The following is a 21,200-nucleotide window of genomic DNA, read 5'->3' as shown; positions in this document are numbered from 1 at the left end:
GGCTCAGCGAACAGCCAATCAGTTGTGAGGGGCGTGTCCATGGGTATTGGAGGTGTGCAGGAGTGGATCTGTCTGCCATTTCTGCCACATGTTTTGGGTGAGTATTGGCATGTTTTACATCCGATTGTGTGTGTTTGAAATACAAACATAACTCTGCACAGGAGCGCATATTTGACAGAGTTCCTATGCCTCATGAGTCATCTGCCTAGCCCCGCCCACTTTATTTATTTATTTATTTATTTATTTATTTATTTATTAAATTTATATACCACCCCCTAGCCGAAGCTCTCTGGGTGGTTTACAAAAGTTAAAAACAGTGAACATTAAAAAGTATACAAAATTTAAAACCATCAAAAATATAAAAACAACAGTATACAACAGTGTCCATTTTTTAAACAACAACAATTCTGGGGTCCATTAAAAAACAAACAAACTTAGCTCATGTTGTTAAATGCTGTTAAATGCCTGGGAGAAGATAAAGGTCTTGACCTGGCGCTGAAAAGATAACAATGTTGGTGCCAGGGAGCTTCATTGGGGAGATCATTCCAAAGTCGGGGGGCCACCACTGAAAAGGCCCTCTCCCTTGTTGCCATCCTCTGAGCTTCCCTCGGAGTAGGCACTCGGAGGAGGACCTTAGATGTTGAGCGCAGTGTATGGGTAGGTTCATGTTGGGAGAGGCGTTCCATCAGGTATTGTGGTCCCAAGCCAATACACATGCAGATGTGCCGTGACGGGGCACATGTGCTCCTGCAACGGCACTCCTGAAATTGCGGGGAAGATGCGTCCTGTGTTTCCCATGAGTGGTGATCGCAGAAACATTCAGAAGCATCCCTCTTCCATAGTGAAAGGGCTGCAGGGCCTCATCTATACAGCTTCTTTAACCTGCATTGAAGGCGCATTTTACCGCTTCCGGACACATGACGCAGCCGTCCATTTGCCACAGTGTCAGCTTTTGAATGCTATAATGCGCATATTCAAAGCTGGGATTTAATGCGCCTTTTGAGCAACATTCGAGTGTGCACCACGTTAAACCTATGTGTCATCAGAGGGGCTTAACCATATTTTGACAGGTGGGTGGATCTTCCAGGGCAGGACAGAGTGATTGACCGAGCGCCCACCTTCCCACCTATCCCGTCCTCCTCTGCCTCCCTCGTTCCTTTGCGCCCTTTCAGATTGGAAACAAACAGGGGGAAACAGGCAGCCAGAGGCAGGGGACGGATTCTTTTAAATGCTCTGCTTTCCCCCTCCTCTCCTCTCTTGTGTTGGGAGTAAATAAGCATCTCTCCCAACTCTGCTGCCTCGTTATTTCCCTCACTCGTTCCTCCCCCCTGGCTCATTCCTTTCTTCCGCTCCCCTGGAGTGGGGAGAGTCCTCGGTGAGCTGCTCCTCCCTTCTCCCCCACGCCCCGCGGCTCGCTGAGCGCCAGTCTCTTATTGGCTTTGCCAAGCTGGGAAGCACAAGAGAGCAAGTGCTGTTGTACGTGTGCAATTGAAAAGTGTGTATAAGGGAGAGGCGCGTGCAGCGAGAACATGTATCCCAAGTAGATGTGTGCGTGTGTGTAAGAGAGAGAGAGATTGTGTGTGTGTGAGAGAGAGAGAGACTCAACAGTGTGCGTGAGCGAGCAGTTTTAGTCGTCCCTCCCCCTTTGCAGATGTGCGCAGCATCAAGCACACTCAATAAAAATATAAATTGCTGTTGCTGCTGCACTGTGACGCTCATTGACTAATTCGAAACAGCTAAAAACCAGGTTAAAATTTAATGAGAAGCAATCCAGGTGTCGTATAGATGAGGGCCAGGTGTAGTTGAGCCCTAAGCCTTACGGGAGGCATTTCAACATTTTAGAGTGGTGGGGAGGGAAAGGCACGAAAGCCAGGAAACTGCTGAACGATCAGCGGTCAGGGGGGAAAGGATGGCGGCAGAGGGCAGAGGGCGGTGGTGTGACACGCGCCTCCGTTGATGACATAAGAATGCGTTGATTCAGACAGTATTGGGCCAGAGTGTACTAGCGTGTCCAGTCAGAGACTTCCTGTGTCAGGTCATTTGGTGGCCAGCTACCTGGAATCTATTTCCCTCATGCTTGGTTTGAGTCCCCCGGTGCTTTTCGTCCTGCAAGAAATTAATTAAAGAAGTCCAAAGCAAGCATCCAAACCCATAGAGAGACTTCCTCCCGACACTCTGCCATTGATCCCTCATTGCCAACCCAGAGTCAAATCAAGATCATCGTCTGACTGTAGGCGGTCATTTTTGTCTTTTAATCTTTCCTTCAAAGCCCTATTCTCTAGGATGGGGATGATGGGACTTGTAGTCCAAATCATCTCAAAGATAGTAGGTTAGGACAGGCTGCTCTTGACCATTTCTCTAGACAGCTTCCTCATGTTAAGTCTAATAACGTTTTGTGTGTTTCAGTGTCTCCGTGCTAACCATCCAGACACTTTCTGAGTTTATGAGAATACCTCCTTAACGAGATGCACATGGCTTCATACATGCAACGCACAGTTGCATCAGTAAGGACAAACACGTTTACTGTTCACATTTACTCCGAAATATAGTTTACTTTTTACAAACGGGTGGGGTAAACTGGTCCCATTTCAGACTGCATATGCAGGTTTACATGTTTGAAAGCTATTCATTTTTTTTAAAAAAAAAGTATCCCTGCATGTAGAAAACTAGACACACACACACACACACACACAAATCCCCTTGACATCTAGTTTACTCTGTACATGGATGGTTTTGTTGGTTTTGTTATAAAGAAGATGGTGGCATATCAATAAAATAAATAAATCTGTTGAACTGGTACCTTTGTCTCTTTTAACTTTGCACATTAAACTCTACTTTATTCCACTTTTGGCCATGCAGCTCCTTGAAAGAAGCAGATTCAGAGGGGCAACATAATACAGAAGAGCCCTCCTGAGCATGTACAGAGAGCCTTTCCTACACCACCAAGCAGCTAAACTTGAAGAAATAGGGCATATGTAAACTGCTCTGGTAACCGCATGGTTAAAGGACAGTGTACAAACATATCAGATACAGAGAACCCATGATCCCCTTGTTATGACAGTTTTATTGGCTACCGGTCAATTTTCAGGCACAATTCAAAGTGCTGGTTATGACCCATAACACTTTATATGGCTTGAGACTGTTTTAAGATTGTCAGGAGCACTTTGGATAAAGACACAAGAGAGGCCATCTTTGGTGTCCTCCCTCAGACACACGAACTCCCTGCTCAGGGAGGCTGTTTCCTTCCCTGTTTTACTTCCGACAAATTCTGTTTTATTTAGGCCTTTGGCATTTCATCCAGTCTGTTGCTAAAGGGACTTTTAATTGATCGGGTGCTGTTTCATTACTCCAATTGTGGGCTTTAAAATGGATTTCTTTTTATGCTGCCTTTGCGTTAAGATTTTGTTTTAATTCGGATCGCATTCTTAGCCACCTTGTGCACCATTCTTTAGCAGAAAGGTGGGATATGATTTAGAAAGGCGATAGATAAATGCATGGACGGATGGATAGAATACCTCTTTCTGCAACAAGCTGGTAAGTTCCTAGAGGCATGTGCTTGTGGCTGACCGCTGTGCGATGCTGAACAAGATGGATGCTTGTCAGGGCTCTTTTTTTCAAAAAAAAAATGCCTAATTGCATTGGATGTATCCGGGCCTTAAAGTTCACAAAGCAGCAAGAAGCGAAAGCACAGGACAGCTGTGATGAAGAGGCGTCTCGCCTTCAAAAGCCTCTTGCTGAAGCTTGCCCGGCCTATTCCTCGGAGACCTTTTTTTATATATATATTTCGGCTTCCCCCCTTCCCCACTTAACAGCAGCTGTCATCTGATCCTCTCGTTCTCTCTGGCTTTGAATGGGCCTCTCTCTCTCTCTCTAGGAGTGCCAGATGTTGAAACAAAGGTCTAAAAATAATCTTTCCATCTATCTTTCCAGGGGAGAGGGGGGGAGGGGGGTTTGGCCTCCGAGCAGCTGTGAGAGCAAAGAACCTGATCAAACTTGGAGCCAGAAACTTCTTCGATGGAAGCAGAACTTGTTGGTACCAGATCCAAAGCTGCCTCCAACCCTTTTTAGAGGGTGGATTTGTGTTGGAGGTGGGGCAGCAGAAGCTGTAGCTGTAACCTCCTTTCTGCTCTTTTTCATCAGAAGGAATTTTGCCCTTCGCCGCAGCTGGGTTTTCTTTGGGATTCCTAATTTTTGTTATTACTATTTTACGGTGTGAGAAGAGGCAGGAGCCGACAGGCGTTGGAAATGGGGTCTAAAGAGCATTTCAGCACAAAAATCTTCGCGGCAACTGTCTGCCTATCGCTTCTTCTGTGCCCCCGGGTGAGCTGTGCGAAGACGCGCTGGAGACGAGCGGCTCACCTGAAACTGATGGAAAAATACGATGTAAGTCGATCTGGTTTTCAGGGAAGAAGGGACAGCTGAAGAGGTACACAGAGAATCATAAGTTTTCAAGTCAGAAGGGGTCCGGGAGGTCATCCAACCCAACCCCCTGCTCCAGCCTTCCCCAGCCAGGTGCCGTCCAGACAGTTTGGACTACAACCTCGCTGTGGATGACGGTATTTGGAGTTTGAAACATCTGGAGGGCATCAGGTTGGGGAAGATTGCCCTGCTCAATGCATAACACAAGGTGGGGAATGATCTATCTGTATGTTGTTTGGCAGTAAAACCAGAGATGCACAAGCAAGGCATGAATGATGGGTTAAGATGATTGGTGGAAAAGATCCCGAGAGAACCCACATCTTAGTTTCTCCAGGTTACTGTTTGCAAAAGAAAGGTCCATTGGCGGCTGATATATATATATATATATATATATATATATATATATATATATTGGCCACTTTTTTACATTTAATATATTATGAACAAAACCTGACATTCGTCAGAAGCCGGGTTCAATCTGAAAGAGGGTTCTCTCTGTTCTCTCTGCCAGGATTCACTCCTCGATTCATTTTCCACGCTAAAACCTATGAAGCAACATGGAAAGTCTTCATAAAGAAAGCTGTGCCTTTGGGCTCATGGACACTACCTGTGCCTGGTTGCAGCCAGATCTGACCCATCTGCAAGTAAAGGCAAAGGTTCTCAGATCAGAGGGTGTGGTTTAATCAGGCCCAAGTGTCTCTGAGCCTGTGCAGAGGTTTTTTTAACCTCTTGAGCTTTGGGGTTTGAGGGCAAGACTCCCAGCTGCTCTGTACTCTTTTGAGCTCTGTGAACATTTTAGGCTGCTGTTATAGACATATATCCAGGAGAAAGATCCATTGGACTCAGAAGGACTTACTTCTGAGTAGATGCACATAGGATTGTGCTGTAAGCCTTCCCCCTCTGCATTGACAATTTACATTTAAATTATCTGCATTATTATGTTTAAGCTGCTGGTTTATTGTTCTTAGGATTGTTGAACTGAAAATTAAGCACTGATTTTAGTGTAAAATTGCTTTTGAACTATTGCGGTTGATCTTCTTTGTGTTGAACTATATTTTAACGATTTACTGTGCAGTTGTTCCTTCGCTTTGCCAAATGGATGCCTTGTTATATTAACACGATAACTTTGGATAGAGGGCTTCTCTCTGAAGGCTCTTCAAAGAGAGGGCTGACCTCTGCAAAGAAGGACACGCAGCCATCCTACCAGCAGTATTGGGTGGAGTTGAACTCCCAAGAGAGGAAACTGACCGTAAAGCAGGTGGAAGTTGACAGAGTCCAAAGTATTGTTTGAGGTTGAAACAGCAAGGCATTTTTTTTTTTTATCACCGTTTCCTTGAAAGCCCATTTCCTATTATTGTTAGAAGGAGCGATCTAGGATTACTAAGAATGGGAAATGATCGAAAGGCAAGTTTCCCTTTTGAAACGGAGGAGATTTTAGGATGAATTAAGCTGGAGGGGCCGGTTAGTTTTAGTTGTAGGGAGCTCAGTGTGTGCCCTTTCATGCAAGCCTATTCTATGGACCCAAAGCTTTTAGAAGATATCCATATTTAGATACCTTCTAGAACAGCCTTCCTCAACCTGGGGCGCTCCAGATGTGTTGGACTACAATTCCCAGAATGCCCCAGCCAGCTGGCTGGGGCATTCTGGGAGATGCAGTCCAACACATCTGGAGCGCCCCAGGTTGCGGAAGGCTGTTCTAGAAGCTTTGCATCCATAGTAAGGCCATAGCTAGACCTAAAGTTTATCCCTGGATTGTCCAGGGGTCAAACCTGTTCATCTAGGTGACACACAGGGGATCCAGTGCTCAGGCAGGGGCGAACCCTGGATGATCCCAGGATAAACCTTAGGTCTAGCTGTGGCCTAAGCCTTCCCATACCTGGTGCCTTCCAAGTGTGGGGACCACAAAACCCATCATCCTATCCATAAATAACTGGTCACACACCTCCTGCCCCATCTGATTTATTAATTGGCTGACACGCCAGCTCCCTGGCATAGTTCTGCTTCTTTGTGGCCAGTATGGTCAAGACTTCGATCTGGAGCATGCTGAATCAGAAGCAATGTTTTCCCATTGAATTCAAAGGGACTTAGGCCTTAGCTAGACCTACTGTAAAGTCCAGGGGAGAGAAGGGGAGACCTCGCGTTGCGAATAACATGAGATCTCGCCCCCATTTACACATAAGGCCTGACGACCTCGAGAAGAGAGGCGTCACGCCTGCCATTTTGTTTATTTTTAAAGGGCCGGCAGCGCATGAGCACTTGAGCGACTCAAGGTAAGTTGTGGGTTTTTTTAAAAAAAAAATGATTTCCCCTAACCCTCCCACCCTAGCCCCGATGGGTGCAGCACTCCTGAGGAGCGCTGTGCCCCGTGTGCTGCTCCCGACTCTGCACGGAGCGGGGTCAAGCCATGGAAATGGGCCACACATTCTGCATTCTCAGGCTCAGGCTGAAACAGCGGAAAAAGCGGGGTCAAAGGGTAGGGCTATATCCCGGGGCAAGGGAGGGATGATCCCGGGATCCCCTGTGCGTCATCTGGATGCACAGGGATGATCCCGGGTATCACCCCGGGGTATAGCCTGGTCTAGCTAAGGCCTTATTTCGATCTGCAGCATGCTGACTCAGAAGCAATGTTTTCCCACTGAGTTCAAAGGGTCTTACTTCCTGTTAAGTGTGTGTGTATACACACACACACAACATTTATATCCCACCCTATATCATTAAGATCTCAGAGAGGCGTACAGATAAAAACATACAGTATAAAACAATAAATATATATTGAAGGGAGTTTTCACTTATGAAAAACCCAACGTTTAATTCATCATGAGACAATGAGTCAGAAAAGTCATGCCCATCTAATCCAGCATTATATCAGGGGTATTGAAGCTCTTGGGGGGCACATTCCAGTAGTGCCCCAGGCTGAAGATCTTACTACTGCCAGTAGCTAAGCCTTACGAGAGTCATCTCAATCTTGCAGAATGGCAGGGAGATGTTTAAAGCCAGGAAACTACCCAAATATTGGCACTCAAGGTGAAGGGGACGGGGCCTTCTGGGGACTCAGGAAAGCCAAATTTGATCCACAGGCCTGAGGTTCTGCATCCCTGCATTGGGTTAAGTCCCTCAAGTCAAACGTGTCCGTCTCCCAGTCTCCCAGCCTTAAGAGCACTGATGTCCTCCAGTTGAGAAAGTTCTTCAGTTTGCCTCTCAGCTGACTCGCCTTCTCTTGCAGTTCCTTCCTATTAATCCAAGACATACCTGGCGTCTTTGCCAACTCAGTAGCACCTGGATAGTGTGCACCTAGACATAACAATATTTTCAAACACTGCGGTGATCAGAAAGTGTGTATCCTGGAGGGATCAGGCACTAGGCCTGTTTGGCAGGTATTATGTTAACAGAGCTCCTATTCAAACGTGTCATCCCCTGAGACCAGATTATGCACACACACACACACACACACCCCAACACAGATAGATTTCATCTTGGCTGGCACATAATCTAATACTATCCACAAACAGTGTGTGTGTGTGTGTGTAATTGCCAGTGTATTTACAAGCCAAATCATTGTTGTTCTACTACGGCAGCCTTCCCCAATGTGGCACCTTCCAAATATGTTGCACTACAGTTCCCTGTTGGCTGTGGATTATGGGAGTTGTAGTTGAACAGATCTGGAAGGTGCCATATTGGCAAAGGATGATGTGGTAGGCTGCCAGATTGAGTAAAGGTGTACTACGAAAGCAGAGCTTCTAGAGGACATCTGACTGAACACTTCTAGTTTATGACATTGCCCCGAAGATAACCTCGTCCTCGGATGATTCTGTCTTCTAAGATTGTACTTCCGTATTGATCATGTCCAGCTCTCTAGAAACGGAGAGGTTTCTCCCATACCCTACCATCAATAATTTGGGTAGAAGTGGTTTGGTGCCTTCTCTTTCCCTCTCCCCTTTGGCCCTGCCCACCACAGGAATGAATCCCCTGAGAGCTTTCTGAAATGGAATTCAGCATACACACACCCAGCTGAGAGAGATTTAACATCCCTCCTTTGACCAGTTTTTGGATGTCTATGGTGCTGGTGGTGCTTCAATGAAAAACTCACTGGGAGACTGGGAAATCCACCGGGAAGCTTGACCACAGGATTAAACAATGCTATCTACTGAAGAAATGTTTAAAACTACCATGAACTTGAGAAACAGGGTGGTGGGATCTAAGTGATGTTTGAAGCCAAAATTAAAGCCCTGGAGGGGATTTGAGACATGCAATCAAGCAATCTGGATCATTGGGGCCTTAGCTAGACAGGGCTTTATCCTGGGGTGAACCCCGGGGTTGTCCCTGTGCGTCCACATGATGCACAGGGGATTCCGGGATCAGGGAGGGATGATTCCCTCCCTTGCCCCGGGATCTCGCCCTACACTTTGGCCCTGTTTTTTCCACGGTCCCAGACTGAGCCCGAAACCGTGGAACGTGCGGCCCGTTGCTGCGGGTTGACCCGGCTCCACGCGATTCCTCGCGAGGAGCCGGGAGCTGCGCCCATTGGAGGTAAGGTGGGGGAGCGGGAATTTAAATTATTATTATTATTATTATTATTATTATTATTATTATTATTATTATTATTAAAAAGGCTTACCTTTAGCGCACAAGCATTCGTGCGCTCCTTCCTCTTTAAAAAATAATTTAAAAATGGCAGACACGACGCCTCTCCTGCTGAGGTCGTCGCATGTCATGTGTAGACACAGGAGGGATCTCGCAATAAACAAATCGCGGGATCTTCCCCCCTCATGGGATAAAAGATAGGTCTAGCTAAGGCCTGGGTTTCTTAAGGTGCAATCCTATACATGTTTAGATGGGGAAAGGGCCTACAATTCCCAGTATGCCCAAAAGCAAAATCAACAACAAATAAAAGCCCTGTGGATGATAATATGATGACAAATCAAAAATTATGGGAACAGAAGCACCCGCGAAAATGGGTAGAAGCAGCTGGCCAATGGAGCATACAGCACCACCATCCTAAACATGTCTATTCAACAGAGGAAGCCCCATTCAGAATAATGGGTTTTCTCCCTTGTAAGTGGGCATAGGATTGCAGACGTAATCACCAGTTAAGGAACAACCCACCTTTAAATTTGTAAATAAATGCAAATATCCCAAAATACCCATAAGCCTCCAGTGACTTCCCAAGAGAACTGAACCCAGGTAAGCGCTGCACCCCTAGAACTTCTTCCTGCTCAGAGATTATTAAATGATAGCACTCTTCAAATACTTGTAAGGTTGTCCCACACAGGAGGGCCAGGATCTCTTCTCGATCACCCCGGAGTGCAGGACATGGAATAACAGGCTCAAGTGACAGGAAGTCAGATTCCGGCTGGACATCAGGAAAAACTTCCTGACTGTTAGAGCAGTACGACAATGGAATCAGTTACCCAGGGAGGTTGTGGGCTCTCCCACACTAGAGGCCTTCAAGAGGCAGCTGGGCAACCATCTGTCAAGGATGCTTTAAGGTAGATTCCTGCATTGAGCAGGGGGTTGGACTCGATGGCCTTGTAGGCCCCTTCCAACTCTACTATTCTATGATTCTGTAAGTGTGGCGCACATAACAATAGGCTAATGAGGCTTTCTAGGCACATGGTTGGAGTCATTGCCAATTGATGCCATCTAGTCGACGATCTGAGTATTGCAGCCAGCCTTCAAAGTCAGCCTTTTTCATCCCTTGGGATGTTCTGGGATTCATCTCCCATCAGCCCCAGCCTGCATGGCCAATTTGCAGGGATGCTGGGAGTTGTAGTCTCAAAAAACTGCAGGGCTCCAGGTTGGGGAAGGCTGCCTTATAGCCAAAGTATTTTATTTCAAAATATATACTTATACTAATTTAAATAGTTAGCCACATTTCCAATTACAGAAGCTGTTAGATTTGTAAGCTTTGGAGGATGGGAGCTTAAGGAAAACAAATATTTAAAGTACTGAAATGGAAAGCTTACACTGAGCATAGTTATGTTAAAACGAGATGCAAACCGCACCCCACACCCTCAAAAATGAGTGTGCCTTTAAAAACAAAAATCAAGATGCTAAGTTTAGTTGCTCCAACATCAATTTTCAGGCAAGGTGTGGCTTCCTTACATTTCCTAGAACAGAAATTGTTCTGATTTTTTAAATCAATCAATCAATCAATCAGAGTTTCTCACAATACACATGTCAAATGTCTAATCTGAATATTTGGGATCAGTTCTCAGTTTGCAGGTTGATTTTAGGGTTTGATAAAAAGCACCACATTTTCAGCCATCTGCTCAAATCTTGTTTGGTCTGAAAATAATGGAAAGGGAGGGGGGTTACATTAGGTCAGTGGTTCCCAAAGTGGGCGGTCCTGCCCCCTTGGGGATGGTGGGATTGCATGGGGGGAGCTAAGAGGCAAGGGGGCGGCAGGGGGGCGCTTGAGGTGGTCTTTTCCGAGAAGCGCCTCTCCAGTAGGTCTTAAAACCCAGGGACATTTTTATGGGAGAAGGTAGTTTGGTCCCAAACCATATAGGGGAAGAATCCACACATGTATTAATACCGTTTAAGAAGAGTCCTTTTAACGGTGAATTGAAATGTTTCAAAAGCACCAAAACGCTAATGAAGAGACATACCCTGCTTGGTGTGCCCTGCCACGCCGGCTGCAAAACAGAGGCATTCGCTCTCTTTTCCCTCCCTCCCTCCCTCGGCAAGTCTGCGGCGGGTGCTTCCCATTTAAAAGGGCTGTGCGCAGGGAGCACTGGGTATGAGTTTGTGGAACCAAGGCGGCGGTGACCTGAAAAAGTTTGGGAACCACTGCATTAGATGGTCCTTTTCAGACAACTCAGCTCCACTACAGTGGTTAGAGTCTCAGACTGGTAGGACGAATCCCTGTTCAGCCATGAAGCTGACCTTGGGGCAAACATTATCTCTTACCTAATGGGCAGCAATGACTCTCCAGGGTTTCAGATAGGATTCTTTCCCGGCCCAACCTGGAGATGGTGGGGATTAAACTTGGGACCTTCTACATGCAAAGCACGTGCTCTGAGCTTCGGCCTCTCCCATAAGGACCCACAATCAGAGAATGAATTTGCTATTATTATAGTTGTTCATTTAGAGTTAAACCGTCTCTTTCTGTTCAGGACTACGAGTACCCCCTTCATTCTCACGGCGCGCCCTACCAGAAGAACGACCGCTGCCCCCCTCCACCGCAGACCTTACCAGACCGAGCCTGCGAGGTGCCCAGCTGCCGATCAGACTCGGAGTGTGAGAGGCACAAGCGTTGCTGCTACAACGGGTGCATCTATGCCTGCTTAGAGTCGGTCCCGCCACCCCCAGGTATAGCAGACCACAATATGCCGTGCTGGAGATTCTGGCCTTAGCTAGACCTACCTGTTGTCCCACGATGGAGGAGGGAAGATCTCACGTTGTGTTTATTTATTTATTTATTTATTTATTGCACTTATATACCTCTCCCATAGCCAGGGCTCTCTGGGCGGTTTACAGAAATTCTAAAATTGAGATAAAAACGAGTATACAAAATTTAAAATTCTAAAACACAGAACATGCACACATAAAGCATTAAAAACCGTTAAAAAACTAAACATGTGGGTGATTAAGATGTGCCGCCATATGCCTGGGCAAAGAGGAAAGTTTTAACCTGGCACCGGAAAGATAGCAGCGTTGGCGCCAGGCGAGCCTCATCAGGGAGATCATTCCATAGTCTGGGGGCCACCACCGAAAAGGCCCTGTCCCTCGTTGCCACACTCCGAGCCTCTCTTGGAGTAGGCACCCGGAGGAGGACCTTAGATGTTGAACGTAGTGACGCGAGATCCCTCCTCCATTTACACGTGATGCACGACGACCTCAGGAGGAGAGGCGTCGTGCCAGCCATTTTTTAAATTTTCTTCTTAAAGCAACCAGAGCGCACAAATGCTTGTGCACAAAAGGTAAGTGGTTTTTAAAATTAAATTAATTTCCCTGCTCCCACCACCACCACACCCCTGATGGGCACAGTGCTCCCATGCATGCCAACTGGCCACATGTTCCACGGTCTCAGGCTCAGCCCAGGACCGTGGAAAAACTGGGGCCAAAGGAGAGGGCTATATCCCGGGGCAAGGGAAGGATCATTCCTCCCTGATCCCAGGATCCCCTGTGCATCATGTGGACTCACAGGGACGATCCTGGGGTTTGTCCTGGGATAAAGCCCTGTCTAGCTATGGTCTTAATCTATCGGACCAGATTCCGGTGACCTTCTTGTTGGGAGTTAAATTCTCTTTCCAGAGACAAGCAGAGTCAGAAGTGTCTCTCAGCGTAGAACACAGCAAAGACACAAATGAGGTTCAGGATTCTTTGCTTAGTTAAAACAAAGCCTTTTACTGACATGGAAGTTCAGTTACAGCATCACAAGTTATACTCACAAATCATATCATATTATACAGCAGCAGCATTCCAGATGAGGTGAAGATGGAGTGGGAGAGAAGAAGAGAGATCATACAAAACACAGGCGCTTATATAGGGCAAAACTGTACAGTCATTTGTAATCACTAATTGACTAATTGAAAAACCACCTTAGGCCAATAATTCAATAACCGTCCAGCTGAGGCCTTGACATTTAGAAAATACATTTCTGCTGACTTCTTCATATTTCTTCATGCCACCAGGCACTTGTAAAACAGTGGAATAAAGTAAAACCAGATCCATTCCAGGATCCAACACTTCTGGCATTCAAGGCCCGGCAGAAAGGGAAAGGTGGGGCAACCAAAACATCCTTATCCTTCCACATTTTTACATTGCGACAGGAAAATGGCAAGCTGCCTTCTAGTGAGTCTAGCCCAGTATTGTCGACACGGACTGGCAGCAGCGGCTCTCCAGAGTTTTAGGCAGTATCACCCCTAGAGAAGTCATGCAAAGCAGACGCTCTACCACTGAGCTATGACCTCTCTTCATCCACCATTATCCAGGAGGGCTACCTAAAACATTTCTAAGCAATGCAGAAAGAGTGAGAAAAGATGAGGCTGGTGGAAGCCCTGGGTCATCCACTGGTATCAATAGCGGTACAATTAAAAAATGGAATAATTTCTTCAAACAGCTACCATAAAGGAGAATAGATCTATCTATGCCAGATTAAAAGCTGATGAATTAAACTATAGTTTCCAGGTTCGGATGTAATATTGTTCTGGGTTACATTTTTTAGGGTTAATGGTAGAGGGTAAATTTCATCACGGTCACCCTGATCGTGAATCGCCTTGACACATCCCTCTGCCCAACGTCTACAGAATAAATATTGAATTTCATGGACCATTGGTCATCCCAGCAACATACCACTGTCATCCCTCTTATATCCGCTTCTCCATGTGCTCATTCTTCATAACAGTGTGAATTCTTTGGACAGTTTTAGATTGGCTGGTACAGCCCAAGCCACGTTGGCTAGGTGGAAATGGCTGGCTACTTGACGGACCGGAGGAAGTCTTACAAGGTACGGTGGACATTGGAGAGACTTGTGCATCACTCAGGAGCAATGATGGAGTGGTAAATTTTGAAGTGCAGGAACTCATCATGACAGTCCCCATAGCTACCTCCCCTCCTCAAGGAGAGTTCCTCAGACAAAAAGGCTCCTGGAGCATCTTGCATGCAATCAGTAAACCAAGTTCATCCCAGAGTGCAGGACACGGAATAACGGGCTCCAGTTACAGGAAGCCAGATTCCGGCTGGACATCAGGAAAAACTTCCTGACTGTTAGAGCAGTACAACAATGGAATCAGTGACCTAGGGAGGTTGTGGGCTCTTCCACACTAGAGGCCTTCAAGAGGCAGCTGGACAACCATCTGTCAGGGATGCTTTAAGGTGGATTCCTGCATTGAGCAGGGGGTTGGACTCGATGGCCTTATAGGCCCCTTCCAACTCTACTATTCTATAATTATATGATTCTATGACTCCAAGATAGTCCCTGCCTGCAGGCTTACAAACTTTTTTTAAAAATGACACACACAGAAAAGGGGACAATGAAGGAAGAGGGGGAAATGCAGTTGTCTTTGGTGTGGGGTTGGTGAGCTGCCCCCCTCATCTCCCTCTGTACAGCTTGCTGGAATGGCTGTGGGTGAAGGAGAAAGGGCCTTCATGGGGGAGTTCTTTCAGAAGGGCAGGTGGAATAACCCTCTCATTGCCCTCTCTTAGATAAAGTTGTTCTTAAATATACTTCTTTTCACAGCCGAAGCATGCAGCACCACCGAGGATGGAGACGAGCCTCTCCACTGTCCGACAGGATACGAATGTCACATCATTAATCCCGGCAATGCTGCCGAGGGCATCCCCAACAGGGGGCAGTGTATCAAGCTACGTGGTAACTCTGGTACGTTGGCAGACGGGCACGAATCTGGAACATCTCAACCTATATCAGTGGGCCCAGCTGCACCTTTCATTAAAGCAGCCTTCCTCAACTTGTCCTCCAGATGTTTTGGACTACAACTCCAATCATCCCTGACCTTTGGCCATGTTGGCTGGGGCTGATGGGAGTTGGGAGTCCCAACATTCTGAAGGACAACAACTTGGGGAAGGCTGCATTAAAGGCTCATTGATAATTGCATGAATAACATTCTGTACTTATAAAAATAACTTATAAGAATAACTTACAGAATAAGTTCTGTACTTATTAAACAGAAGCCAGGGGAAGGAGAAGGCAGAGATTTGGATCAAGAATGTAGCATGTGTGCAGGGGATTAATTAGACCCCCCCCCCACACACACCTTCTGCACCCTGGTTCTCTGGTTCCCCATCCCTGATCTACATCAACTGCCGCCTGAGACAACCGCCTCACTCTGCCTTAGGTTAGGACTGGCCTGTCCATGAATTTGCCCAATGCCTTTTTAAAGCTATCCAATTTGTTAAAAGCTATCCCTATATCCTATGGTACCAAATTCCATCGTTTTTAACTATGTGCTGTGTGAAGAAGTCCTTCCTTTTCTCTGTCCTGAATCTCCCAATGCAAATTAATGTTTGCATTATTTGTTTATTTGTTTAAAGTAGATAACCACTGGGACTTCTGATCCAGATGGAGACTGCTTTAACCCTTTGCCCGTCTCATGGTCCAATCCAGATTGCCATCCTAGCCAGCTGCTGTTTGCATTTCTAGATGTAGATAGGAAGGAACCCATACAGAGGGTGCAATCTAGATCAGGTGTGTGGCAGTGCCCTCTCTGTTCCATAACAATGTAGATGTTTAGGCTGCCTATTCGCTACCGGGCCAGGTTTAAGGTTCTTGTACTTGTGTACAAAGCCCTAAACAACTTGGGACCAGGATACCTGAGAGAGCGCCTTCTCCCCTACCAACATGTCTGGTCGATGAGGTCATCCGAGGGCCTGCTCCTGGTGGTTCCACATAGATCCATCCTCCGATTGGAGTCCACCAGGGGAAGAGCCTTCAGTGTGGTGACTCCCCTCCTATGGAATTCCCTGCCACTGGAGGTCAGGCAGTCGCCAACCTTGTACTCCTTTCGGCGGCTCCTGAAAACATCTTTATTCCAGGAAGCCTTTCCTTAATGTCCAGCCATGAGTCACTGCATTTGCTTCTTTTAAAATCTGTTTTAAGTGTTTTATTCCGTTTTTATTTTCATTTTATCTTCTACACCGCTCCAAAATTTTCAATGGGGAGTGGTATATAAATATTGTAAATAAATAAATAAATAGATTGCTCTCCCCACCTCCTATTGCTTTGTATTTACCAAAAAACAAACGAACAAACCCAACAATCATGAAACTATTAATTGCATGAATAACGTCTCTTGTTTGGCGTTTTTAGACAGATGTTCCTGCAGTTCTTGCTTGCAGGCACTAGGTGTCCCCATAACTGTTCTGCAGAGCATACAGCAATCTAGGAGCACAGCAGCCTTACCCAAGCTGGTGCCCTCCAGATGTTTTGAACTCCAACACCCAGGATTCTTGATCATTGTCCATGCTGGCTAGGGCTGGTGGGAGTTGAAGTCCAAAACATCTGGAAGGCCCCACGTTGGTGTGGGGATTGGTGAGCATTTTCTTGAGTTAATGGGGGTTGGATAAGAATGAACCAAAATCCACAAATTTCTTCCTAATTGGGATGAATAAAACTTGAGATTTAAAAAACAAAAACAGGTGCGGGAGAAAGCAAAATGGTCAGATCTGTCCATCCCAGCACAGGGATATGAGTGCACAGCTCTTAAAGGTCTGGAACTAAATCCCTGTGTCTCCATCCATGATGAGGTTACTAAATTGGGATTGCCACCTCTTTTTATCCGATGGGTTTCTCATCTTTAACAACTATATGGCAGGCTGGGACAACAAGGCCCTTCCCGTGTTGGGAATAGGTGTTCCTCTTGAATTTGGCCAGTGCAGATGGGTGAGAATTTAAGTTTGGATCATTTTTGGTAAGAATTCACCAAGATTCACAAATTTCCTCATATATGGGATGGAAAGAACTTGTGATTACTAAAAAAAAATTGGGGAAAGTTGAAACTGACAGTTTCATCCACCCCTAAGTTGGTAAACTCCTTATATTGTTCGGAGCACAGAACTGTCACTGACTTGTTACTGGAGGATTGAAGTTAAGAGAACATCCAAACAAGATCCTTGTCAATGAAAAAAAATGTATGTTTCAAGTTTTTTAAGTGGTGCTCAAACAGATCATTCTTTTCCTTTTCCTTCTCCAGATGGATGGAATCTGAGACCTAAATATTACAAGGAGTATTTTGGTAAGACTCCAATACTAAGATTTCTAACTGTACAGCACTACAGGGCTAGGAAATGATACTACCTGAAACTCTGGAGAGCCATTGCTGCCAGTCAGTGTCAAGAATATTGGGCTAGATGGACAAATGGTCTGACTCAGTAAGATGCAGCTTCCTATTTTCCTGTGGATATGCAGATGAAGGTGTGGGGCTATGCAGATAGGCAAGTTTGGAAAAGCAGGCCTGCTTATGCCTCTTGCTCTTCCTGAAGCAATGGTCTCCATGCTGGGAGACATGGTGGAGTTGGAGAAAGGCCTGACCCTCTCCATTCCTGATTCCTCCCCTTCTGCTGCCCTGAAGGGGGTCATAGTTTTGGAATTTCATAGAGACCATAGACATGACTCAAAGATTACCTGCTTCGTTTTTATCAGTGCTGGCTCTTCTTTTTGACCACCCTGGAGCAAGACACTCCCAGTGAGTCTACTTCCTCACCACCATGGTCACCAGCTGCTGTTGCTCCTCACTCTCTTTCTCACCGTTCCTGCCCCTTGCTTGCTCGACAGGCAGAGAGCCAAGGAGCAAGTAGGCCATGGCATCTGCTGCTCCTCTTTCTCATCGCCACTGTCGTCCAAGCAAGAGAAAGAGGCAGGTGAACAAGCAGGCTGCAATGGGGAGGAGGAGGAGCAATCTCAAAGGTTTCTTGTCAATGGGCCCCTTCTGGGGAGCAGGAACTCAGCAAGAGCCCAACCTTCACACCTATGTAATCTTCTAATCTGCCAATCATTGCTTTTCAGGAACGAATTCCAATAATGTCGTGGGTTATGTGAAACAACAGCAGAAGCACCTTGGTTAATTCAAGCAAAGGTTCAAGGAGAATTGTCCCAACAAGTGGATCATAGAGATGTCTCATCTTCTACTGCAACCAGCAGGCCTTCCCCATATCTCCTCCTACAGTCTAGGTCCTTGCTTTATTTACTTCACCCTGGTCCATCACCATGACTTCTTCTAAGTCCAGCTTTGCTCTTCACCTTTGGTTCTCAGCTTGGCTTCACCTCCTGGCTTCATGGTTTGGACAAGACAGCCTCACATCTGGCTCTAGTGTTCATTTGCTGGATTCTTTCTAAACACACAGCTGCTAATCCAGTTTTTATCCTCCAATTGTAGATTCTCTGTATCATACTTCCTTATAGCTCAGAGACCAGTGATAAAGCTCAGATGGACAACTCAGTCATGGGTACTGTACAGAGTAAAACAATAAAATAGCAAAACCCTGCTGCATAGGCTTACATTCTAACATTCTCCTCTGAACACACTCCAGCTTGTCTGCGTCCTTCTTGAATTGTGGAGCCCAGGACTGGACGCAATACTCTAGATGAGGCCTAACAGGGGCCAAATAGAGAGGAACCAGCACCTCATTCATCCCTTAGACTAGGGATGAATGAGAATTAGTCCTGTTTGCAATCCTGAACACAAACGGGAGTGTATTTGGGGAGGGGAAAGGTCACACATTCCCAAGCTTGCATTTGTGTTCACAAAATGCATACTTTAGAAGAAAAAAAACCTACATTTTAAAATGGGCATTGAAAAATACACATGTTCATGCTTTAGTCAATGAGATTAAGAGACCACAGCCACCGCCATTTCTCATTTGAGCGAAGGAATCGGCCCAGCAAAGAAAAGGGAGATCGTTCGCATGGTTTGACGCCACGAATGACATTTCCCACAGAAACCTTTCAGCGTAAAATTTATGACTCCTACCTGTTTCGCTGCATGCCAGCCACAGTGCCTCGCTGGGAACTGCAATGGCTTTCCTTCGAGATATGCATCTCTTTCGCGAACAGAGGGAAACTCTTGAGTGCAGGCTCGAACGGAGGTGAGAGGCAGTGACTTTTTTCCCCCACTGCTGAGGTCAGGGCAGCTTGGAGAACTCTTCTGGCATCTAACTAGGGATCTTCTTAGGAACGCAAGCTTGAACCAATTCATTGAACAAAGGCATTTTAATTGACTAAAACTAAAAGGCATCCAGTTTGGAATTTTTAAAAAAATGCTAACTGTCTTATAAATACTTAGAAAAACTGCATAAAAATTTAAAATCATGCACACTATCTATGTGTGTGGCATTCTTTAATAACATGAGCAAATCATAAATCCCTGCAGATTATGAACCACCGGGCTCCTTGGACTTTTTGCATGAGGCTTTTAAACAACCACTTTACTGAAGCGTCTGCTTCTGGATTCTTGGTGGGATTAAAATAGTCTTTTTTACATATGTGTGATTTTCAGGGTTTTTCTTTCTCTGCCTTTTTATGTGTATGCAGCCATTATTATTATTGTTATTATTTACATTTATATCCCACCTTTTTTCCTCCAAGGAACCCAAGGCAGCGCACATAACCTTCCTCCTCTCCATGTTATCCTCACAACAACAACCCTGTGAGGTAGGTTGGGCTGAGAGTCTGTGACTGGCCCACAGTCACCCAGTGGGTTTCCATGGCCGAGTGGGGACTAGAACCCGGATCTCCTAACTCCCAGTCCTACACCTTAGCCACTACACCACACTGGCTCAAACTAGGTGGCGCTACTGTACTATAGCAGAATTGTGCAAATTCACAAGGATTTCATGCTGTCATTCAAAGAAATACCAGACTTTCTTCATTTAAAAAAAAACCCCTGCTATAATGGTTGCAGAGAACAGGTGAGAACCTGGAGGATAATGGTGTCATATAAAGCACCCACAAACTACCATGAGTGAGGAATTATGATATATGCCTTGTGTAAAAAGTCTTATTGAGGGAGATGATCACATCTTAGAGCTGCATGTGGAAGAGACTGCCACTGCCTTTCCTCTCCCCTGGCCATTTATGCATCACTCAAAAACAAAGGGGAGAAAAGGTGGCAGCAGTTTGCATACAATTTGCACATGCTGATTTATAGGTATGGATGGCAATTTAGAAAGAATTGCTAGCATTTAAGAACATAAGACGTGCTCTAATGCTGGATCAGACCAAGGGTCCATCTAGTCCAGCACTCTGTTCACACAGTGGCCAACCAGCCATCGGCCAGGGATGAACAAGCAGGACATGGTGCAACATCACCCTCCCATCCATGTTCCCCAGCAGCTGGTGCACACAGGCGTACTGCCTCGAATACTGGAGATAGCACACAACCATCAGGGCTAGTAGCCACGGATAGCCTTCTCCTCCAGGAATTGATCCAACCCCCTTTTGAAGCCATCCAGATTGGTGGCCATCACTACATCCTGTGGCAGTGAGTTCCATAATTTAACTATGTGCTGTGTGAAGAAGTCCTTCCTTTTACTTGTCCTGGATCTCCCACCAATCAGCTTCATGGGATGACCACAATGGGTTCTAGTATTTTGAGAGAGGGAGGAAAATGTCTCCCTATCCCCATTCTCCACACCATGCATAATTCTGTGCACCTCATTTAAATAGACATACAATGCTGCTCACCGTCACGGGGAAAAACTGTGACCAGCTAAGTGTTGATGAGCTGCTTCAAGGATCTTGATGCTCTCCCGCTTTATGGTTCTTTAGGTTTAACAGAGCCCTGGATTGGACACCTCTTCAAACAGAGGACTGTCCTCTGTAATGTAGGTCACTCTATAAGTCATCCAGTAATTCCACATGCACAGCTAACACAACGTCATCCGATGTTCCTGTACAGCATGTCGGAAGCAAAGAAAACCAGCTAATATAGGTCAGTCGAATGAGCTGCAGTATTCATGTCCTATGGCCGGTGGCAGCGTTCCAGAGTCTCAGGTGAAGCTTCTTCCCACCACCAGCTATATGATCTTTTTAACTGGGGTTGCCACGGATTAAACCTGGGACCAGCCTCATGCAGTGGAAGCTGGTGGTTCCGATCTCAGTAGGGCTGCGAATCCACTTTGGGCTTCTTCCAGAACCAACAGCTCCTTTGCTGTTGGATAGCTCCTTTAGAGTTCTGAGTGAAACCTGGAGCAGATTCACTGCCCCACGGACATCGGAGTCACCAGCCTCTGCTGTCCTCATGCAAAGCCTGGGCTTCACCTTCACCATGAAGGCTCCTTATCCCTCGGCTGCCACCCCCATGAAGCCACTCCATCTGGTTGCA

At 46.0% G+C, this 21,200-nt stretch overlaps 1 protein-coding gene across 1 annotated transcript; it reads left to right on the top strand.

Moving 5' to 3' along the window:
- Nucleotides 1–4,119: 4,119 nt before the first annotated feature.
- Nucleotides 4,120–18,319, top strand: WFDC1 (WAP four-disulfide core domain 1). The gene is made up of 6 exons (XM_063141068.1): nucleotides 4,120–4,383; nucleotides 11,535–11,730; nucleotides 13,787–13,870; nucleotides 14,603–14,743; nucleotides 17,073–17,114; nucleotides 17,885–18,319. Exons 1-6 carry the CDS (start codon nucleotides 4,246–4,248, stop codon nucleotides 17,941–17,943), a joined length of 660 nt encoding a protein of 219 aa, XP_062997138.1. The 5' UTR covers nucleotides 4,120–4,245; the 3' UTR covers nucleotides 17,944–18,319.
- Nucleotides 18,320–21,200: the final 2,881 nt, after the last annotated feature.

This window comes from Elgaria multicarinata, chromosome 14 (assembly GCF_023053635.1).
Source record: "Elgaria multicarinata webbii isolate HBS135686 ecotype San Diego chromosome 14, rElgMul1.1.pri, whole genome shotgun sequence".
Lineage (NCBI taxonomy): Eukaryota > Metazoa > Chordata > Lepidosauria > Squamata > Anguidae > Elgaria > Elgaria multicarinata.
This window is presented reverse-complemented; position numbering and strand designations above follow the sequence as displayed.